The 16190-nt window shown below is 37.4% G+C and overlaps 2 protein-coding genes across 3 annotated transcripts; one reads left to right on the plus strand and one right to left on the minus strand.

The window, feature by feature from the left end:
- The first annotated feature begins 1025 nt into the window (after positions 1 to 1025).
- Positions 1026 to 1702, plus strand: LOC134000167 (ras-related protein Rap-2a-like). Its single transcript, XM_062439503.1, has one exon. It carries the CDS (start codon positions 1076 to 1078, stop codon positions 1700 to 1702), a length of 627 nt encoding a protein of 208 aa, XP_062295487.1. The 5' UTR covers positions 1026 to 1075.
- A 3167-nt stretch (positions 1703 to 4869) lies between these two features.
- On the minus strand, positions 4870 to 15615 carry LOC134000084 (phosphoribosyl pyrophosphate synthase-associated protein 1). 2 transcript variants are annotated; one of them, XM_062439386.1, is made up of 11 exons: positions 15215 to 15615; positions 14726 to 14778; positions 14211 to 14277; positions 13933 to 14105; positions 13676 to 13791; positions 13523 to 13578; positions 13157 to 13302; positions 12204 to 12245; positions 10138 to 10208; positions 9398 to 9544; positions 4870 to 8140 (listed from the first exon to the last, which is right to left on the minus strand). In XM_062439386.1, the coding sequence occupies exons 1-11, from the start codon at positions 15295 to 15297 to the stop codon at positions 7982 to 7984; spliced, it is 1113 nt and encodes a 370-aa protein (XP_062295370.1). In that variant the 5' UTR covers positions 15298 to 15615; the 3' UTR covers positions 4870 to 7981. The 2 variants fall into 2 exon arrangements, with proteins under 2 accessions (XP_062295370.1, XP_062295371.1); XM_062439387.1 differs by lacking the exon at positions 12204 to 12245.
- Positions 15616 to 16190: the final 575 nt, after the last annotated feature.

Consider the following 16190-nt stretch of genomic DNA (forward strand, 5'->3'; position numbering starts at 1 on the left):
GTTTGGACCCCCTCTAAAATGAGATGGTACATCTCAAGGGGTTTACCCTAATACGCACACAGGAACTGATATGCACTTATATTTTACACTTTACATATTTGTATGCATTTATGTATTTTAGTTTATGGATGGCTTATGTAATTTCTGTCAACTGTATGTCTGTTATTGGTGAGCCAAAGATAATTTTCCACCATGGTGGACTATAAAGTTTTATTGTATTGTATTGTGTTGTATTGTATTCTAAATAAAGTTTGAACACATTAGCCTTTGGAGCCATTTCTGAACAGACTACTGTAACTGTAGTCTTTGAGGTGAAGGAACATTTAACCTAGTGCAACGGTGTGGCTCACTGATTCACTGATGTGGTTTTAATAGGTTTTGCACAACAATGGAGGATTGCGACAGAGGAATGCAATATATAAGATCTTGGTTACAGAAACAACACTTGTATGATCAATTCATTGTTGGCTTCGCTCTGCACGTGGGATTTGTTGGCAATAAGAAAAATATAGAACATTTCCAGCCTCATCCTTTTTTTAAAGCCCTCTATGTCAGTATGAAATTCTTGAAATAACTTTCTAACAATACATTATGAATGGAAAAACCTTTTCCAAAAACCTTTGACTGATTAATAGTTCATGTCAGTCCACATTAAACACAGACTCACCAAAAACACATACTGTAACATCTTAAGACAGTCACCAAACCACCACAATCCTCTGCTTGAAATGTGTTCTGCATGGTATTATTTTTCCTCTTAGTCCATTTGATTTGCATGAGTCTCTGATTGGCTGCTGCAAGTTCAGGGAGAGTGAGAAACTGCCCTCTCCTGATTGGCTGGAAGCAGGAGGGGGCAGGGAATGTATGTGAACATAAATACAGAGGACAGCTCTGTCTGGTACTCTCACATTCATCTGCTGTCATCATCTCTGTGCTTCATTTCTACACGAACACTTCCAGCTCCATCACTACCATCAAATCAATTGCTATAGAAGAGGATCCACAGGTGAAGGAGAGGAGAACAAAGACAACAGAAGAGGCATCCTTTCAAGCAGTGGTGTAACAGAAACCCAACATGTCTTTTGAAGTTAAGGAGAAGACAGAGGTGCGTCTGGTGTTTCTTGGAGCAGCTGGAGTGGGGAAGACAGCCCTGATCCAACGCTTCCTGAAAGACACCTTTGAGCCCAAACATCGTCGCACTGTGGAGGAGCTCCACAGGAAGGAGTATGAGGTTGGGGGCGTCAAAGTCACCATCAACATCATGGACACCAGTGGGAGCTACTCCTTCCCAGCCATGCGTAAGCTCTCCATCCAGAACAGCGATGCCTTTGCCCTAGTCTACGCAGTGAATGACCCTGAATCCCTGGAAGCAGTCAAGAGTTTGCGAGATGAGATCCTGGAAGTCAAAGAGGACAAGTACACCCCTATTGTGGTGATAGGCAACAAGATTGACCGCCACAATGAGCGTCAGGTGTCCAGTGAGGATGTGCTGTCCACGGTGGAGCTGGACTGGAACAACAGTTTCATGGAGTCCTCAGCCAAAGACAATGTCAATGTGCTGGAAGCTTTCCGGGAGCTGCTCCAGCAAGCCAACCTGCCCAGTCGGTTCAGTCCAGCACTGTGCCGCAGACGGGAAACCTTCCCCAAGGAGAGCAACAAACGACCTCCTATGAACAAGACCAACAGCTGCCTCATCTCATAATTATGTGGAGCTGCTCAGAGGGCAACAATGCAACAAGAGACTGAAAGAAATTGCCCAAATGAGATGGAAAGTGCATTTGATGGGGATCTAAGTGGATAGAAACAGACCCAGAGACAGTGTTACATGTGTGAAGACTCAATCTGACTGCAACTGAAAGACTGAGACGGGGAAAAAAAGAAGATTCCTCATCAATCTTGTTAGAATTGCATCTTACTAACAGCCTGGAGGCACAGAGATGCTGGAATGAGGAAAAATGGTTAGGGTTAGACACCACCGTAAAGACACGAAAGAATGTGGTTGAACAACTGCGTTAAACCGTGAAAAATTGAAGTAATGCCACTATAGTACTTACTGTGAATATCCCCCAAAAAAATGCTGTAATAAATTACAATAGTATAGAAGCAGCATTGTGTTATGAGCTCAATTCCGATGTATATGTAATGTGACTTTGGGTTTGTGTTACTGGTGTTTAAAAAAAAAAGTGCAATATCTGTGAAATCATGGGTAGACTGTTTATGCAAAAGTCTCTACATGGTTAAGGTTTTGCAAATCAAGTGAACAACTGAAAGAAATCAACCAAGAACTTGTTTCTCTTTGTGATAGCAACACATCAGACATTATGTTGTAAATTCTTGTGCAGCCTGTCCTGCAACTCTGACATGAAATGCTGCTTTGCAAAATCTTGTTATGCACTCTGTGTTAATATGTAAATACTTATTCCAAACAACATACTGTATGCACACATCCTCTCTCCTTGTTTGCTTATTAAAATCTTCTTTTTTTTAAAAATTGGATTATGGGATTTTGTGTTATTAATTGAAGATTTGTTTTGGTCAGGAAGAAAAGCCTGACCTACTTTTTCAAATCTCTGCACCAGTTTTGAGTATTTAACTTGGATTGATTGGTTTAATGTACTTATTCAATGCTCATTCCAAGATAAATAAACCACTTTTCCTATACCTCACCCCCCTCTGGATATAATCATTTGCCATTTACCATTTGGCATTTTCACTAATGGGATTTTTTTTAAAGAGAAAGAACAGAAAATAGGTGTGAGAGATAGATGTATGTGTGTGGACTCTCAAAGGCTACTTTTGGGGGACAATTTTAAGACTTGCGACCAGTTAATTGGGGGCAGCTTGTCCAATTGGGGACACAAGGTGTCCGCGATTGGGAAAGAGCTGATTTTTAAGTCAAATATTAAGGTTACAATAGAAAAGTAGTGCTTATGGTTATGGTTAGGATATGTCTCCAGGAAATGAATGTAAGTCTATGTAATATCCCAAAAATGACTTTGATCTGTGTGTGTGAGAGAGATGTGAAATTGTATTACATTATAATGGAACTGATCACAGCCAAAATAAATACACTGAAATTGAAATAAAACATACACAGGGTGACAGTAAATCCCACATTTTAAAGTATTATGTGTGAAAAAAGCCCATGTGACATGGTTTTATTATTAACACAAAACAATTTGGATATAAGGACTTTAAAATTGTAGTGCAGATATGATATGTGTGAGAATGAAATACATGATGAGTAATGTGCATTTTTTTTATGTGCTAAACAAAATGTGACTCTATTTTGAATGTAATATTCACTGCATTCAGCAAATGAGGTATTATGTCATTTGTAACAATAATGCTGTTTTAGTATATGGAGCCATTTGTAATTTCAATGGCCTGTCAAATGAATGTAGTTCCATCCCAAGATGTTTAATGTTGATAAACGGATGGCTTCTTTTCTCAAGAACAGAGCTGGTTTAACTAGCAATGTAGGACATTTTAAATAGGACAGAAAAAAACTGCTGCAACACTTAACTGTTGATTTTTAATTTAGGTTACCAGGCATCCCTAGAAAGCAGAATTAATGGGGATTATACAAGTGAAGTAAGATAACTGATGGACTGATATCACAGACACACACATAAACAGCATGGTCTCTCTGTTCCATCTTGTAACTGTATTGCCCTCTAGTGATCATTTTTTAGACTGCAGCAGAAGATGGTTATGATGAAGAAGGTATTTTCAAACAACCTTTCAACAAAAATGAGATTATGAAAGCCCAAATAAGCTTCTCTGATATTACAGGAAGTCAAGTCAAAAAAAATAAAACCTGCTGTGCCTGTTTGGTGCAGACATGACACAGAAGTGTCATGCTGAAAGAGAGACTGCAGATTTTGATTACAGCTAAACAAGTGGAGCAAGCTTTCAGTCAGAATGAGACACTGCTGAAAGGTAATGTGAACATAAAGAAAATAATGATTTGAATTTGGAGTTTTAATCCTTCTTATCCATTCTCAGCTTGTGGCTTCTTCTCATGAAACACAAGACAAAACAAAGCAAAATGTGTGACTTTGAAGCCTGTAGGATATTTTTGTGATTAATTTGGAGACTTTGGGGGCACAATAAATCTGTGATGTAATATTCATGACAATACATAATAAAGATAGCATTTAACGCCCATGTTTCATGAAAAAACAAACTTCCTGCCTGCTACGAAACATGACAGCTAGATAAATGGATCAGGTCATCTTCTTTTGACATGTTTGACGTATTCTAAGAGCAGTGCATGTGTTTTCATCTCAGTTTCTGTTAAGAGGCCACACAGACCCAGATAGGTAGAGAAAAAGATATGCTTCCTCTTTCCAAAAACGTTCAGACAAGGTGCATTGTTTTCCCAGAATCAGACAAGGAAGTGACCTGTGATTATCAGAACTCTGGTTCCTCTTTGCTTCCACTTTAAACTCACAGTTGTCTTCAGCTGCACACACAAACTACTCGTTTCGGCACATGGATGAAGACAGAGAGGCAGATCCTTTTTTAAGACCCAGGTGTGAACTAAACTTTTCATTGAGGCTGTACTGAGCAAAGATTTAATGCATGCTGCTTGGGGATCTTCTTGTTTTTGGGTAGGCATTAGACATTTTTTAACAGTTATTTCTATATGTCAACATATTAGATCATTATGAATCTACTTGTCTCTGCTCCTAGACTTGGTCAAAGCTCCTCAGTGCTGGATACATCCCTGAGAAGTTTTGAACAAGTACAGGATCTCTGACTGTCACTTCATCATGTGTGTTGTGCAACTGACTGGCATCGCAGGCACCAACAATCACAGAAAAACTGAGAGATCAATGATTTAATTTCACACAGAACACATTTTAAACAAAATCAACTACAATACCAAGGCTTGAGGTAGGCTTTCTCACATGCATTTTGATTTTTGTTATGTTTTTATGGACCTAATTTCAGGCATTTATTAACAACTTTTCAGCTGTATTCATTAAATATCTGCACAGAACTTGTATATTAATTTAGAGTTCATATATTAATTGATTGTATATTCATGGAGGTTTTTTGTGTGTTTGTTTGAGCTGATGTACTATATATTTTATGTCAGATACCACACCTGTTTAGGATACACTTGGTAGAAATCCTATTTGAACCTGATATTCCAGTATTAAAGTTAATAACTGTGCATACAAAGTGGACTAAGTCTTTTCAGTTCAGCCAACAAGGCAAAGTAATATCATTCCTTTATTTTCATACACATTGACAAACACTGTTGAGTCAGACAAAGGGGTGTCACTTTTTAAATTGCAAGTCCCCAGCATCTGAGAGATGAGTGAGGGGAAGAGTGAAGACAGAGAGGACATCATGTCATACTCGGATGACAGATATGATCCAAGCTGGCATAGCAACAGCATTTCATACAGACAACCTGCAACTTTCTGCCAACACCAGCATGTGCTATTGGCTGTCACATATTAGCAGATCACTGGACACATCCAGTCTCTATAACTAAACTAAAGAAATAGTCAAAAGCAAAGAATTGCTGTATGAAAGACATTCTTGACAAATGTTTTTCAACCTGTGAAACAGTAACACGCTATCAACGACACAAGAACACATTTGTGCATTGGCTTGTAGTTAAGTATATTTCCCTGAGCAAAAGACTCAATGAGCATAGAAATACACTAATATCATCTAGAGCATCACTCTGAAATCTACTCCAACAGCTCAAAAAGGTGCACATATTCAATGTTATAGCATATCATCATAGCAAATTACAGAACATCAAGACCATAGTGGTGTTTTTGCCAATTTACTATAAACCACACATATTCTCTGTTAATGCTAGCTATTGTTAGTTTTTCTGTGCACATCTTATATTCTTGGCAGCCTATGGTTTCCGTTCACTTTAGTGCAGTATTAAAATGTTAATAGTCTACAGCCATGATAACAGCTCTGTAAGGCTGTACTTAAGCTAAGGGCTTTGTGCTAAATGCTATCGTCAGTATACTAACATGTATGTTGATCTTCCATCACCAGTATGCACCTTCTTATTTAAGCATGTTAGCATGCTAACATTTGTTTCAGCAATTACCAATAAACTCAAAGTACAGTTGAGGCTAGTTTACATGTATTGAACAATTGAATGTCATTAATTTCCCAGGTATTTGGTCATCAACTTGGACTTGAACATGGTCATCAAAGTATTGGATAAATAGATGAACCTCGACTGGGAATTATGAATGCATCTACAAAATGTCAATAGCAATCCATCAAATAGCTAATTATGTACAGAAAGAGAGACCATACCTAGAGCCACACTACTAGCATGGCTTAAGAACTATTTAAGTTATCGCAGGGAAATGCTCCTGAAAGCATGGATCATGTGCTGGTGTAAAACTGACGCTGAAGACTTCAAAGCTGGTTGTTAACATTCACTGATTCATGACTCACGCTATTTAACCTTCAAATTTAGAGGACAAACAATGACTGCTGCTTGCATATAAAACTAATTACTTAGACTAATGTTAGTATAATTTGGGTAACTTCCAACTAAGAACTGTTCCAACATGGACAATATCCCGGAGGTAATGTAATAATAACCTTTATTGGTATAGTCCTCCAGACTAGCAGACCAGCAGACATTATGTCACATCATCACACAGCAATACTGTAACTCAAACAAAACCAAAAACTTCCTGTTGGTTGATGATGCGCTGCTTTGAGAAACAGTCAGCAGTAATGCTGAATATTTGTCATATGAAGTAAATTGACCAAAACATGTCGAAATCCAGATGATCCTTCTTTTAGCTGTATACTTTGTTATTCATCTTAAATGTTATTTCACTGTCACACAACAGTTACCATCAGCCCGTTAAATAAGAACAGCATTGCTCTAGTTAGTTGCAAAAGAGTGCTCAAATATTAAAGGGTCAGTTCATACAAATAAAAAAACAGAAAAGAAAACCTGTTATGCTTTTGCAATATAATGGAGATGACCTAACATTTATTTGTGATGTTTAAACCATTTAAACATTTGGTTTGAAAAACTGAACAGTAATGTTTCTTCCCATAAACACTGTCCCAGTTACTCAAGATAACTCACAGGCCTCAAAGTGAGTAGTTTCATTAGGAATTAGGATTCCTAATTAGGATTAGATACAGTACTACTCAGGATAAGCGAAAAATATGTTTTGTCATATTTAATTGAATTGATCTTCTAGAATATTCAATTTAAAATGACAACCCATTTATTTTTGCAGATGTTGTAAAACGTCTCACACCACACAGCAAATCCTACCAAACATCCAAACATTCCCCCTAATGGTGCAAAAAAGCTGCATAAAAAAAAAGAAAAGTTTGGGCACCGATAAGCAGGAGTTTGTCCTGACTTATTTATGTGGTTGGAAACAACACACCCCATTACATGCATGAAAGTCACAGTGCTAAGCAGCCCTGATCACGAGGGCCAGCAAGAGTGCCAGGAAACTAACAAGTAAAGCCCAAAATTGTTACTGGAGGCATTTTCCTCTTCTTTGCAACTGAAGCTCAGTCATATGAGGTACCACAGTGTATGACAAAATAGCTTTTTTTTTTTTTAAATAAAAAGCATCTTTTGCTCTAGTTGGAAAATCAATGAGAGCAGCAAGACAAAGAAAGAACTGAGGCTTCAAAATATTAATGAATGCATCACAGCTCAGTCACTTGTTTGCCATTTTATAATTCTTTTTCAACAAGAACAAGATGCTTTTTCTCACTTTAAAATAAATAAAGTTTTACAGCTTTTGGTAAGATGTTAAATAACTTTGGGTGACTCTTAGAATTTCAGTTTCTTTAAATGAATTAAGATACATGTAATCCTGACATGCACAACACATGGAAAATGACGTTAGCATGTTTTTACACAACAATGGGCAGGAAGGAGTAGAAGCGCACCTGCCCTCAGTCACTTTAAGCCCTCACTCATTTATACTTCACTTCTCTAGTCGTCCACGGTGATGTTGCGGAACAAGTAGGCCATGGACTCGCCATTGTGGATGCGACGGATGGCTTCAGCCAGTATCATGCTGACATCCACAGTCTTGATTTTTGGACACTGTAGCTTCTGCACTTCATGGGGGACAGTGTTGGTCACCACCACCTGATGGTCAAATAAACAAACATGCTTCAAGGCACTGAGGAGTTGAGGGATATCTGCACAGTAATTATAAAGCTGGTGCCAGCAGCAGGTTAGCTTAGCATAACAGAGACAAACAGCTAACCTGGCTCTCCCCAAAGGTAACAAAATGCACCTACCAACCAACCTCTAAAGCTTACATGTCATTCGTTGGTACAATGAAAGAAAAAACATGATTATAACTTGAATGATGTTGATTTTTCAAAACTACCAATATCAATATTTGAGAGTTTTTGAAAAATCAGCTAGTGTCACATCTTAACAAACATTTTTATAAGGACACTTGAATTGTTTTCAGATGTGTACTGAGTGGGACATTTTACAGTTGAAAAATAAACACTGCTTGATGAGGACACTAAGAATGGTAGAATTGGTATTTCTGTGTTGCTATTTCTTGCTACTTCATTTGCCAACATATATGTTGTCTATAAAACTAAAGCTAATTAAAGTTAATATATTTTCTGAACCTATGTATCAGTCAATCTAAACATGATAATATTTTGTTTAATCCACAATGAGCAAGTTGTGATATAAACTATTCAACTTAAAATGTTTGAAATGACCCAGTAGAGCTAAATCAGGCTAATCAGGTGAGGCTAAAATGTAGATTTATGTAATAGGTTGATACATATTTTTGAAAATATTGAATAAGTAACATTGATGAATGCTGCTGATGCTTCAGCTCTGGCTAACATAAACTAAACAGTATGACAATAACAATATCATCATACAAAGTAAATTATATTTCATTACATTTAATAAAATAAATTACATTACAATACTTTTACAGTTAACTATACTGTAACTGTTTTCTGAACACTGAGTAATGTGGAGGAACTGAAAAGGGAACCGATTAAGTTTACAGAAATGCAACTGTGGATCATAGCATAGTTACAGTGTATTTCATGTCATAGCAATTCAACTGAAAAATTCTCAACGAGGAGGAAGTACCTTTTTTAGATTGTGTTTTAAAAGAATATACAAGTGTAAATAAACAGCCCTATTTTTTTGTTTGTATAAGTTCTTCAGTTTGGCTTGTTTCTTCCCTTTTTTTTCTTCCCTGTAGCTTCTTTGTTGTTTATTAGAGCAGAAGGAGAAAGATCCACTGACAGGTATGACACAGTAGAGTTTCATTTTGATTTTACTGATTAGCATAGCTTCAACACCATAAAGGGATGCATATTAGTGATATCAACTAGTTTAGGCTGTTTAAGTCCTTACCTCATCAATGGCAGACTCCTCTATGAGGCGCGGGGCATCAGCAGACAGCAAGCCGTGTGTGGCCATGATGTAAATTTTATAAGCTCCTCTCTCTTTCAGGATCTCGGCAGCTGCAACAAAGTCTCCAACATCATCTATAATGTCATCCTGGAAAAATACAGAGTACTTATAGTTAAAACATACACTTCCTCTGCTGTTGTGTGTCTGGTCAACAACATCATTTAGTAGTTTTAGATAATGGAAGGAAATATGACATGATGTAAGGGGGATTATGAAAACTTCTGAAACATTGTGTAGGAGAAGCACAAGTTGGACACAATAATCTCCGTTACACAGCAATATGTATTTAAAGTGTACTATCCTTGCTAAAAATAAGCTAACGGTCATAACAGACCAAAAAAGCTTGCAGCAGTAAAACACCTGCGCATACTGAAGTGAATGCAGATTTATTACTTATATGTATATATGTATATCTATTGGCTTGTTTGTTTTTTTAATTGAACTGACTTGCTTTATTGAGTGAAAATGTTCAGAGACACTGTATGTCTTCTGAGGCATTTACACTGGTACAGTAGCAGATGAATGAATTCACCACTCATAATGAAAACCACTTGAAAAGCTTTGAAACACTGTAAATGACTGCCAAAAAAGAGTAGCGATTAAAATGCGGCAGCTTAACAATGTAAGCAATAGAGAAGAGAGTGTGTGAGTACTTCAACAGTGCCTCTGCAGCATCTTACCACAATGATGGCAATTCTCCCTCCCACGTCTCCCACTACAGTAATAGGAGGTTTCTCCTTGGCCATCATTACTGAAAGGAAAAGTAGAGCCTGTTACTTGTGAGAGCCATTTCAAGGTATTATGTGTACTGCATTTCACCTAATCAAAAGTAAATCTCAGTAGATTGGGTAAAATGGGTTGAGAAAATGTTTTACGTTTCAGGCAAATTTCAGGCATTCCAAATTACTGGGTCATGATTGGACAAAAGAAGTGATTTGTAGAAATTCGGTAAAAATAATAATAATCTGTGTAAATGTGGCGGTGCAATTGCTTAGAATTTTCCCCCCATTCTACCCCACCTACCCCTGTGAGGTTAAACTGAAATGCCAAACTTAGTACAGCGCATGCCATGCACAATCAAATGACAGGGTTTTCTTCCCAGGATACCCAATCAGAAGGCAACGTATAACTGCCTGGACACACACGACCTCAGCCTCAGGCTGTGGCAGGCACAATGGCAGCAGTCTGCATATGAACCAATATGCACCAGACAATCTTATTTCACACAGGAACAACAATGTCTTACAAGCACTGATGAGGGTTTCTTCATACACAAACTTGCCAATGTTCAGGGTCTGTCCTCAGTCGAACATCACTGCTGCCAGCGACTACTTTTACATGCACACAATAATCATGTTACATATCATGAGCCAATCACAGGAGATGCACCAGCTGTATTAACTATCATCACACTATAGGCACTATCTATTAATTTGATTTGTTGAGCAGCTGCAGTTTGTGTCATTTCGGTTGCTAAAATATAAACTTTTCAGCCAGCTATCAAATGTTGTGACATGAGAGGTGTAAATTCTGACTATATAATAGAAACGTTTTGATGAATTGAAGACAACTGGGCAAAATTATTTAAAACATCTTGTTAAATAAAGCGATAAAATTAGACTTGGAATTGAGTCAAAGTAGCATTAAATGGCTACTCACTAAAAATATGTCTTTTGTTTTATATATCCCTACCACCAACGCCCCGTTTTTTTAATTGCTGCATTTTTGTATTGCTGTGCATGTAAATGTAGCCATTCAAAGTGTACAAGGAAACAATCAACTGGTAAACAATCAGCCAGCCAAGCCGATTGTGAAGGAAAAGGTATAAAGAAGCAGAGAAAGGAGGAGCATGCCTTGCAGAACGCTTTGCTGAATACCGTGAGTCCCACGGTATCAGAAAACCTGGCAGTGTCACATTTAGACTTTTATTCATGAAAGTATTAATAGAATCAGCAAAAGTCATGTTGTTAGCAGTATGCACACTTCACAAAAATACATTGTCTTTACAACTTGCTGAGATACTGCAACAAGCTACCTGAGACATGTTTGGTCATATATCTTGAAATTGATTCTTGAAATACTTCTTGAAAGTATAATACTAAATATGATTGCAAATAATATAAGTTCTGTTTTTCAGCATAGTATTACCACTAAAACTTTGAATGCTTCGGAACGTTTAAATGCTTAAATGTACCAATCAATTCATTCTTCACGTTTCCTCTTCCTGTTAAGTTTCATGCATGCTTTACAGTTCTCATTACATGCAGTTACGGTGACCAAAATGTTAATCAGGTTTTTAAGAGCAGGTTTAATATGGGTGCAACATGTGTTGATTGGCAAGATGAGTCCAGATATTTTAGCAATAAAGAAAAAGGAAAAAAAATGTCTGGCATGGTTCTGGTTTGATATGGATTTCAAAAGAAAATCAGAACACAACAGAACAAAGAGGGTTTTGGCCATCTTGTAGAAGTAGCTGTCTGGACTCTTTTGAAAGGTGCAGTGAAAGTGAGAGCTGCTTATTTCAAGGCAAATAATTAGCATATAGTACCAGGGACACTAGCCCAGAAAAGATACCTTTTTTGTCACTGGTTTTGATGAGAAAAATTGTCTCCCCACCAACTAAATCCAGACACTACTTTCACAAGATGCAACACAAACCCATTGTCTACACATGCAACTGATTTGAGGAACCATTTGAAGAGGAATCATTTCATAGTCAGATGTAGGTTTAGGTTTACGCTCGTACTTGGAAGCTCTATGCCGGGGAACGGAGCTTGTTGTTTGCCTGCTATTACCAACAAATAAACACCACGTTAACACAAATGCACAAATATTTGACAAGACAAACACATGATGCCAAGACTTAGAAAATCCTCTCGCTAAGCTAACCAATCACACATCTACAAATAGGACTCATTGTGTTAAAATGTATAACACAGTCTTGTTATGGTTGGAGTGATTTCTGAGCTACTGTACCAGAAGGAGGATTTTTAAAGTCAAGGGTAAGAATAGAAACACAAGTAAGAATAGAATTTTTTTTTTTACCAAATAATATGGATAAAGTGAATACTGGATGCGGAGTCATTTGCCAATGACACAATAATTTGATATTTTTTCAGACTCAACCGGTAAAAATAGCCTTACCAGGAATTAACACTGCAAATATGTTGAAAAACTGTGTGCCAGAGTCACATTAGTATTTCTCATCAAAGATAGACATTTTAAAACCAAAGTATTTGCCAAGCAACAGGCAGCAACTATGAATCTATTATTTAGTATTTTTTATTCTTTTGACATTAGGAGCTTGCCAATAATGCAGCATGAGCAGACGTAGAAGTGTATCTGTGGAATTAAAACATGCAGTAACACAAAACCAATTTCTTGATGTATGGTTGATGGTATGAGTGAGAAACATCAGAATTAGCAGCATTGAAAAGGTTAGCACAAATAAAAGCTATATTAGGTTGTAGGCAGGATTCATATTATGAATGCAATTAAATGTTGGGTTATTTAATTTTGAAGCTGTTAAATTAGCAGAAATAATCAAAAAAAGGTTTCTTGCTGGGTTTGATCATGGTATGACAAATAAAAGGGAATCTAACTGAAACAATAAAGCATTATTGTGTTCAGTGAACCTACAAATCTGTACAGATAACCTGAAAAAACACCTAAAAAATATGCAAAGATGGGGGATCTTACAGGGTAACTCCAGTCCTGTGTGTCCTGTGGTGTTGCGTACACACGGTGGGGAGTGTCTTCCATCGGCCATGTCAGACTCTGAACACTGAGCCTCGCCATGAATCACAGCCAGACCCAAACGCAGACGTTCTGCATAGGACTGAGCTCTAAAAAAGAGAAAGAAAAAAGTCAGAATGCAGTGATGAAATATAGCAGACAACTTCATAATTTTCCCCTCTTCTATTACACATTTTACAGCACATCAGCACCTTTTTCTATACACATAATTAGACACATTCACTGCATCTATATAAAACATGTTTTGTATGACTAGATGTATGAGTAGTTTTGGCACAGAGACAGAACAGTGGTGAAATCATTAGTTACCTCTTGGCTGCTGATGGGGACTTTGACACAATGATTGCATTTCTGTAATCAGGAATCTGATGGGATGAAAGAAAACAGACGCCTTGATTATAGCAGAATTACTGAGAGTACACCTAAACTATACTTAAACACAACCAGCAGACATCAAATCACCTCTTCTTGGATGTACTGAATCAAGAAAGGGGAGGCACGCAAGTTGTCCACCGGAAAGCTAAAGAAGCCCTGAATCTCTTTCTGATGTAAATCCATGGTGATGATGTGTGTTAGCCCTGCAGAGTTAAAGACAGATGAGTGCCATGGTCTTTCATCACAATCAACATAGGCATTTAACTGTCATTCATGAGATTCATTCATTTGTGTGCACATGAAATTAAATCCATGTACACACAACACCACTGTGGAATTTTTACCTGCTTTAGCCAACATTGAAGCTAACAACTTGCACACTATTGAACCCCTCTTTCTCATCTTGCACTGCTTGCTGTAGGGGAAATAAGGAATAACTCCAATGATGTTCTTTGCACAAGAGGTCTTGAGGGCGTAGGCCATAACCAGCAGCTCCATGATGGCTGTGTTGACATCTCTGGTTGAGCCAAAAGAAAATTCAAAAAGAACAGTACACCATTAGTTTAGTTTTTGATCATCTATGAACTGTATCAGTACAAATGGCATGTCCCTCTCCACTCACCTTGGTATAGTCTGGATGATGAAGATAGTTTGACCGCGAACCGATTCTTTTACATCAACTCTCGTCTCTATACAGAGGAAAAACACAGTTGATTTGGCAAAGTTGAAAAATGATTAATTAGTATTAATAATTCCTCTTGCGCAATTTCAGTTTTTATGTTTTACTTTTCACTTAAGTCCTTAATCAAACCCAATTAGAGCCTCATATTCTATATTCCCTCAAAGTTACTGCTGTCATGAATTAACACATTTAAACTAAAATAGACACATTTTGCATGATCAGATGTATAGCTTAAATGAAGAATATGCACATCTATGCTACAAGGCCTGAAAACTCCCTTAATAAATGAAGGAGCAGATTCTTAACATGTCACATTCATCTCATCTCCACATATTCATACTACACTCATATGTTCAATAGTTGCCTGTATGTTCAACAACTTCAAAACACATCAATGTATTTACTTTTTTTCTTTAAGGTTAGCCAAGCCCTGGGGACTGTAATGTTCTCCTCACCTCTGTTAGATTCTTGAAAAACCACTGACTTCCCCAGTTCAACTCCCAGCCGCCTGTGAAACAAGCACACACAAAATGTGACCAGTTGTGAGCTGTAATCACGAGATTTTGCCAACTGCAATGTCTCACACACAATCATACACGAGGCATTTAGCACATCACTCATTCACTTGTGCATTCATGACCAGACTGACTCGCACTGGTCGAGGGAAAAACAGCTACATGCTCAGTACTCAGTGTCAGTGATGAAAGCAATCACATAAAATGTGGCTATATCTTAAGTTTTACAATGATCATCACTCATTTACGCCACAGTTGTAAATGCACAATTAAAAAGTGGCTGGTCACATTGTTTTCCAAGATACTTTTTCTGGACTAGAAAAAGCATAGTATGCACATACAGTATGACAATAAGACAGGGTTTCTTTAGTATTAAACTAGCAGTCAGTGAGTGAAGTTATGGTTGAGGAATTGCAATATTATGCTTACTCTGTTATCTTCTTGGCCAATTCTGTGCAAGCTACGGAGGAATTTGCAGAAAAGACGCGATAACCACTTTTAGCGACATTCATTCTGGTATTTCTGGTGGTTAATATTCCGCAGACACTGACAGCTGACAGCTGCTGCACCTTTTTTGTCCACTGACCGCTGCGTTTGTTGCTGAATTTCTTCTGACGTTGTCGTTAGCTCCCTTGCTAGCTAACCGAACACTAACCTGCTGGGAGAGCTAATAACACGAAATAAGTTTCACAGTAAGCAACACAAACGTTGCTACAGCATTACTATGAGACAAAATGTATTATTTTCTCTTTATTTGGCTAAACGGTCATAGGGTTAGCGGACAAAACACCGATACCTGTCTGCCAGGCAGCATTAGCCTAACAACTGCTAACACTAAGACCTACGGAGTCCCGTTGGTGTCAATTTTAACAATTGCGCTTTACGAATGTCTAATAATTCCTTGGCTTTGTAAATGTATGCTATAGAACATCATTTGTATCATATCCTATTTTATAACAAGTAACTTGCTTGACATACATTAATACATTTTAATACATTTTAATCTTAATTGCAGTTATGCCACTGCAAATGAAAAATCCCTGATTGTAACTATTATAAAGCCTGAACTTCTGGAAAAATGGGGGATTTTTGTTTTGTTTGTCTTTTTAAGGATTTTTCTTTAATGTATTAATTTGTTCATAGTTTGGGCTGTTGTCATCTGACAGGATGATGAGAGTTTCATGGATTACTAGCATTTTAAATCAGTTATTTGATGAGGAAATTGGGCCGCTAACTAAATTGTGAGGTAATTATACCAAAACCTATTGTATACGTGACTTTGTCTTTAGTTTTAACATAATTTCTTCCTTATTTTCTCATAGACAATTCATAATGAACTTTTTTCTATAAATCATTTGGACAACTTCATCTCAAAAGGGTATTTTCGACAGCACCTGAAGTATTA

Source organism: Scomber scombrus, chromosome 18 (genome assembly GCF_963691925.1).
Source record: "Scomber scombrus chromosome 18, fScoSco1.1, whole genome shotgun sequence".
Taxonomy (NCBI): domain Eukaryota; kingdom Metazoa; phylum Chordata; class Actinopteri; order Scombriformes; family Scombridae; genus Scomber; species Scomber scombrus.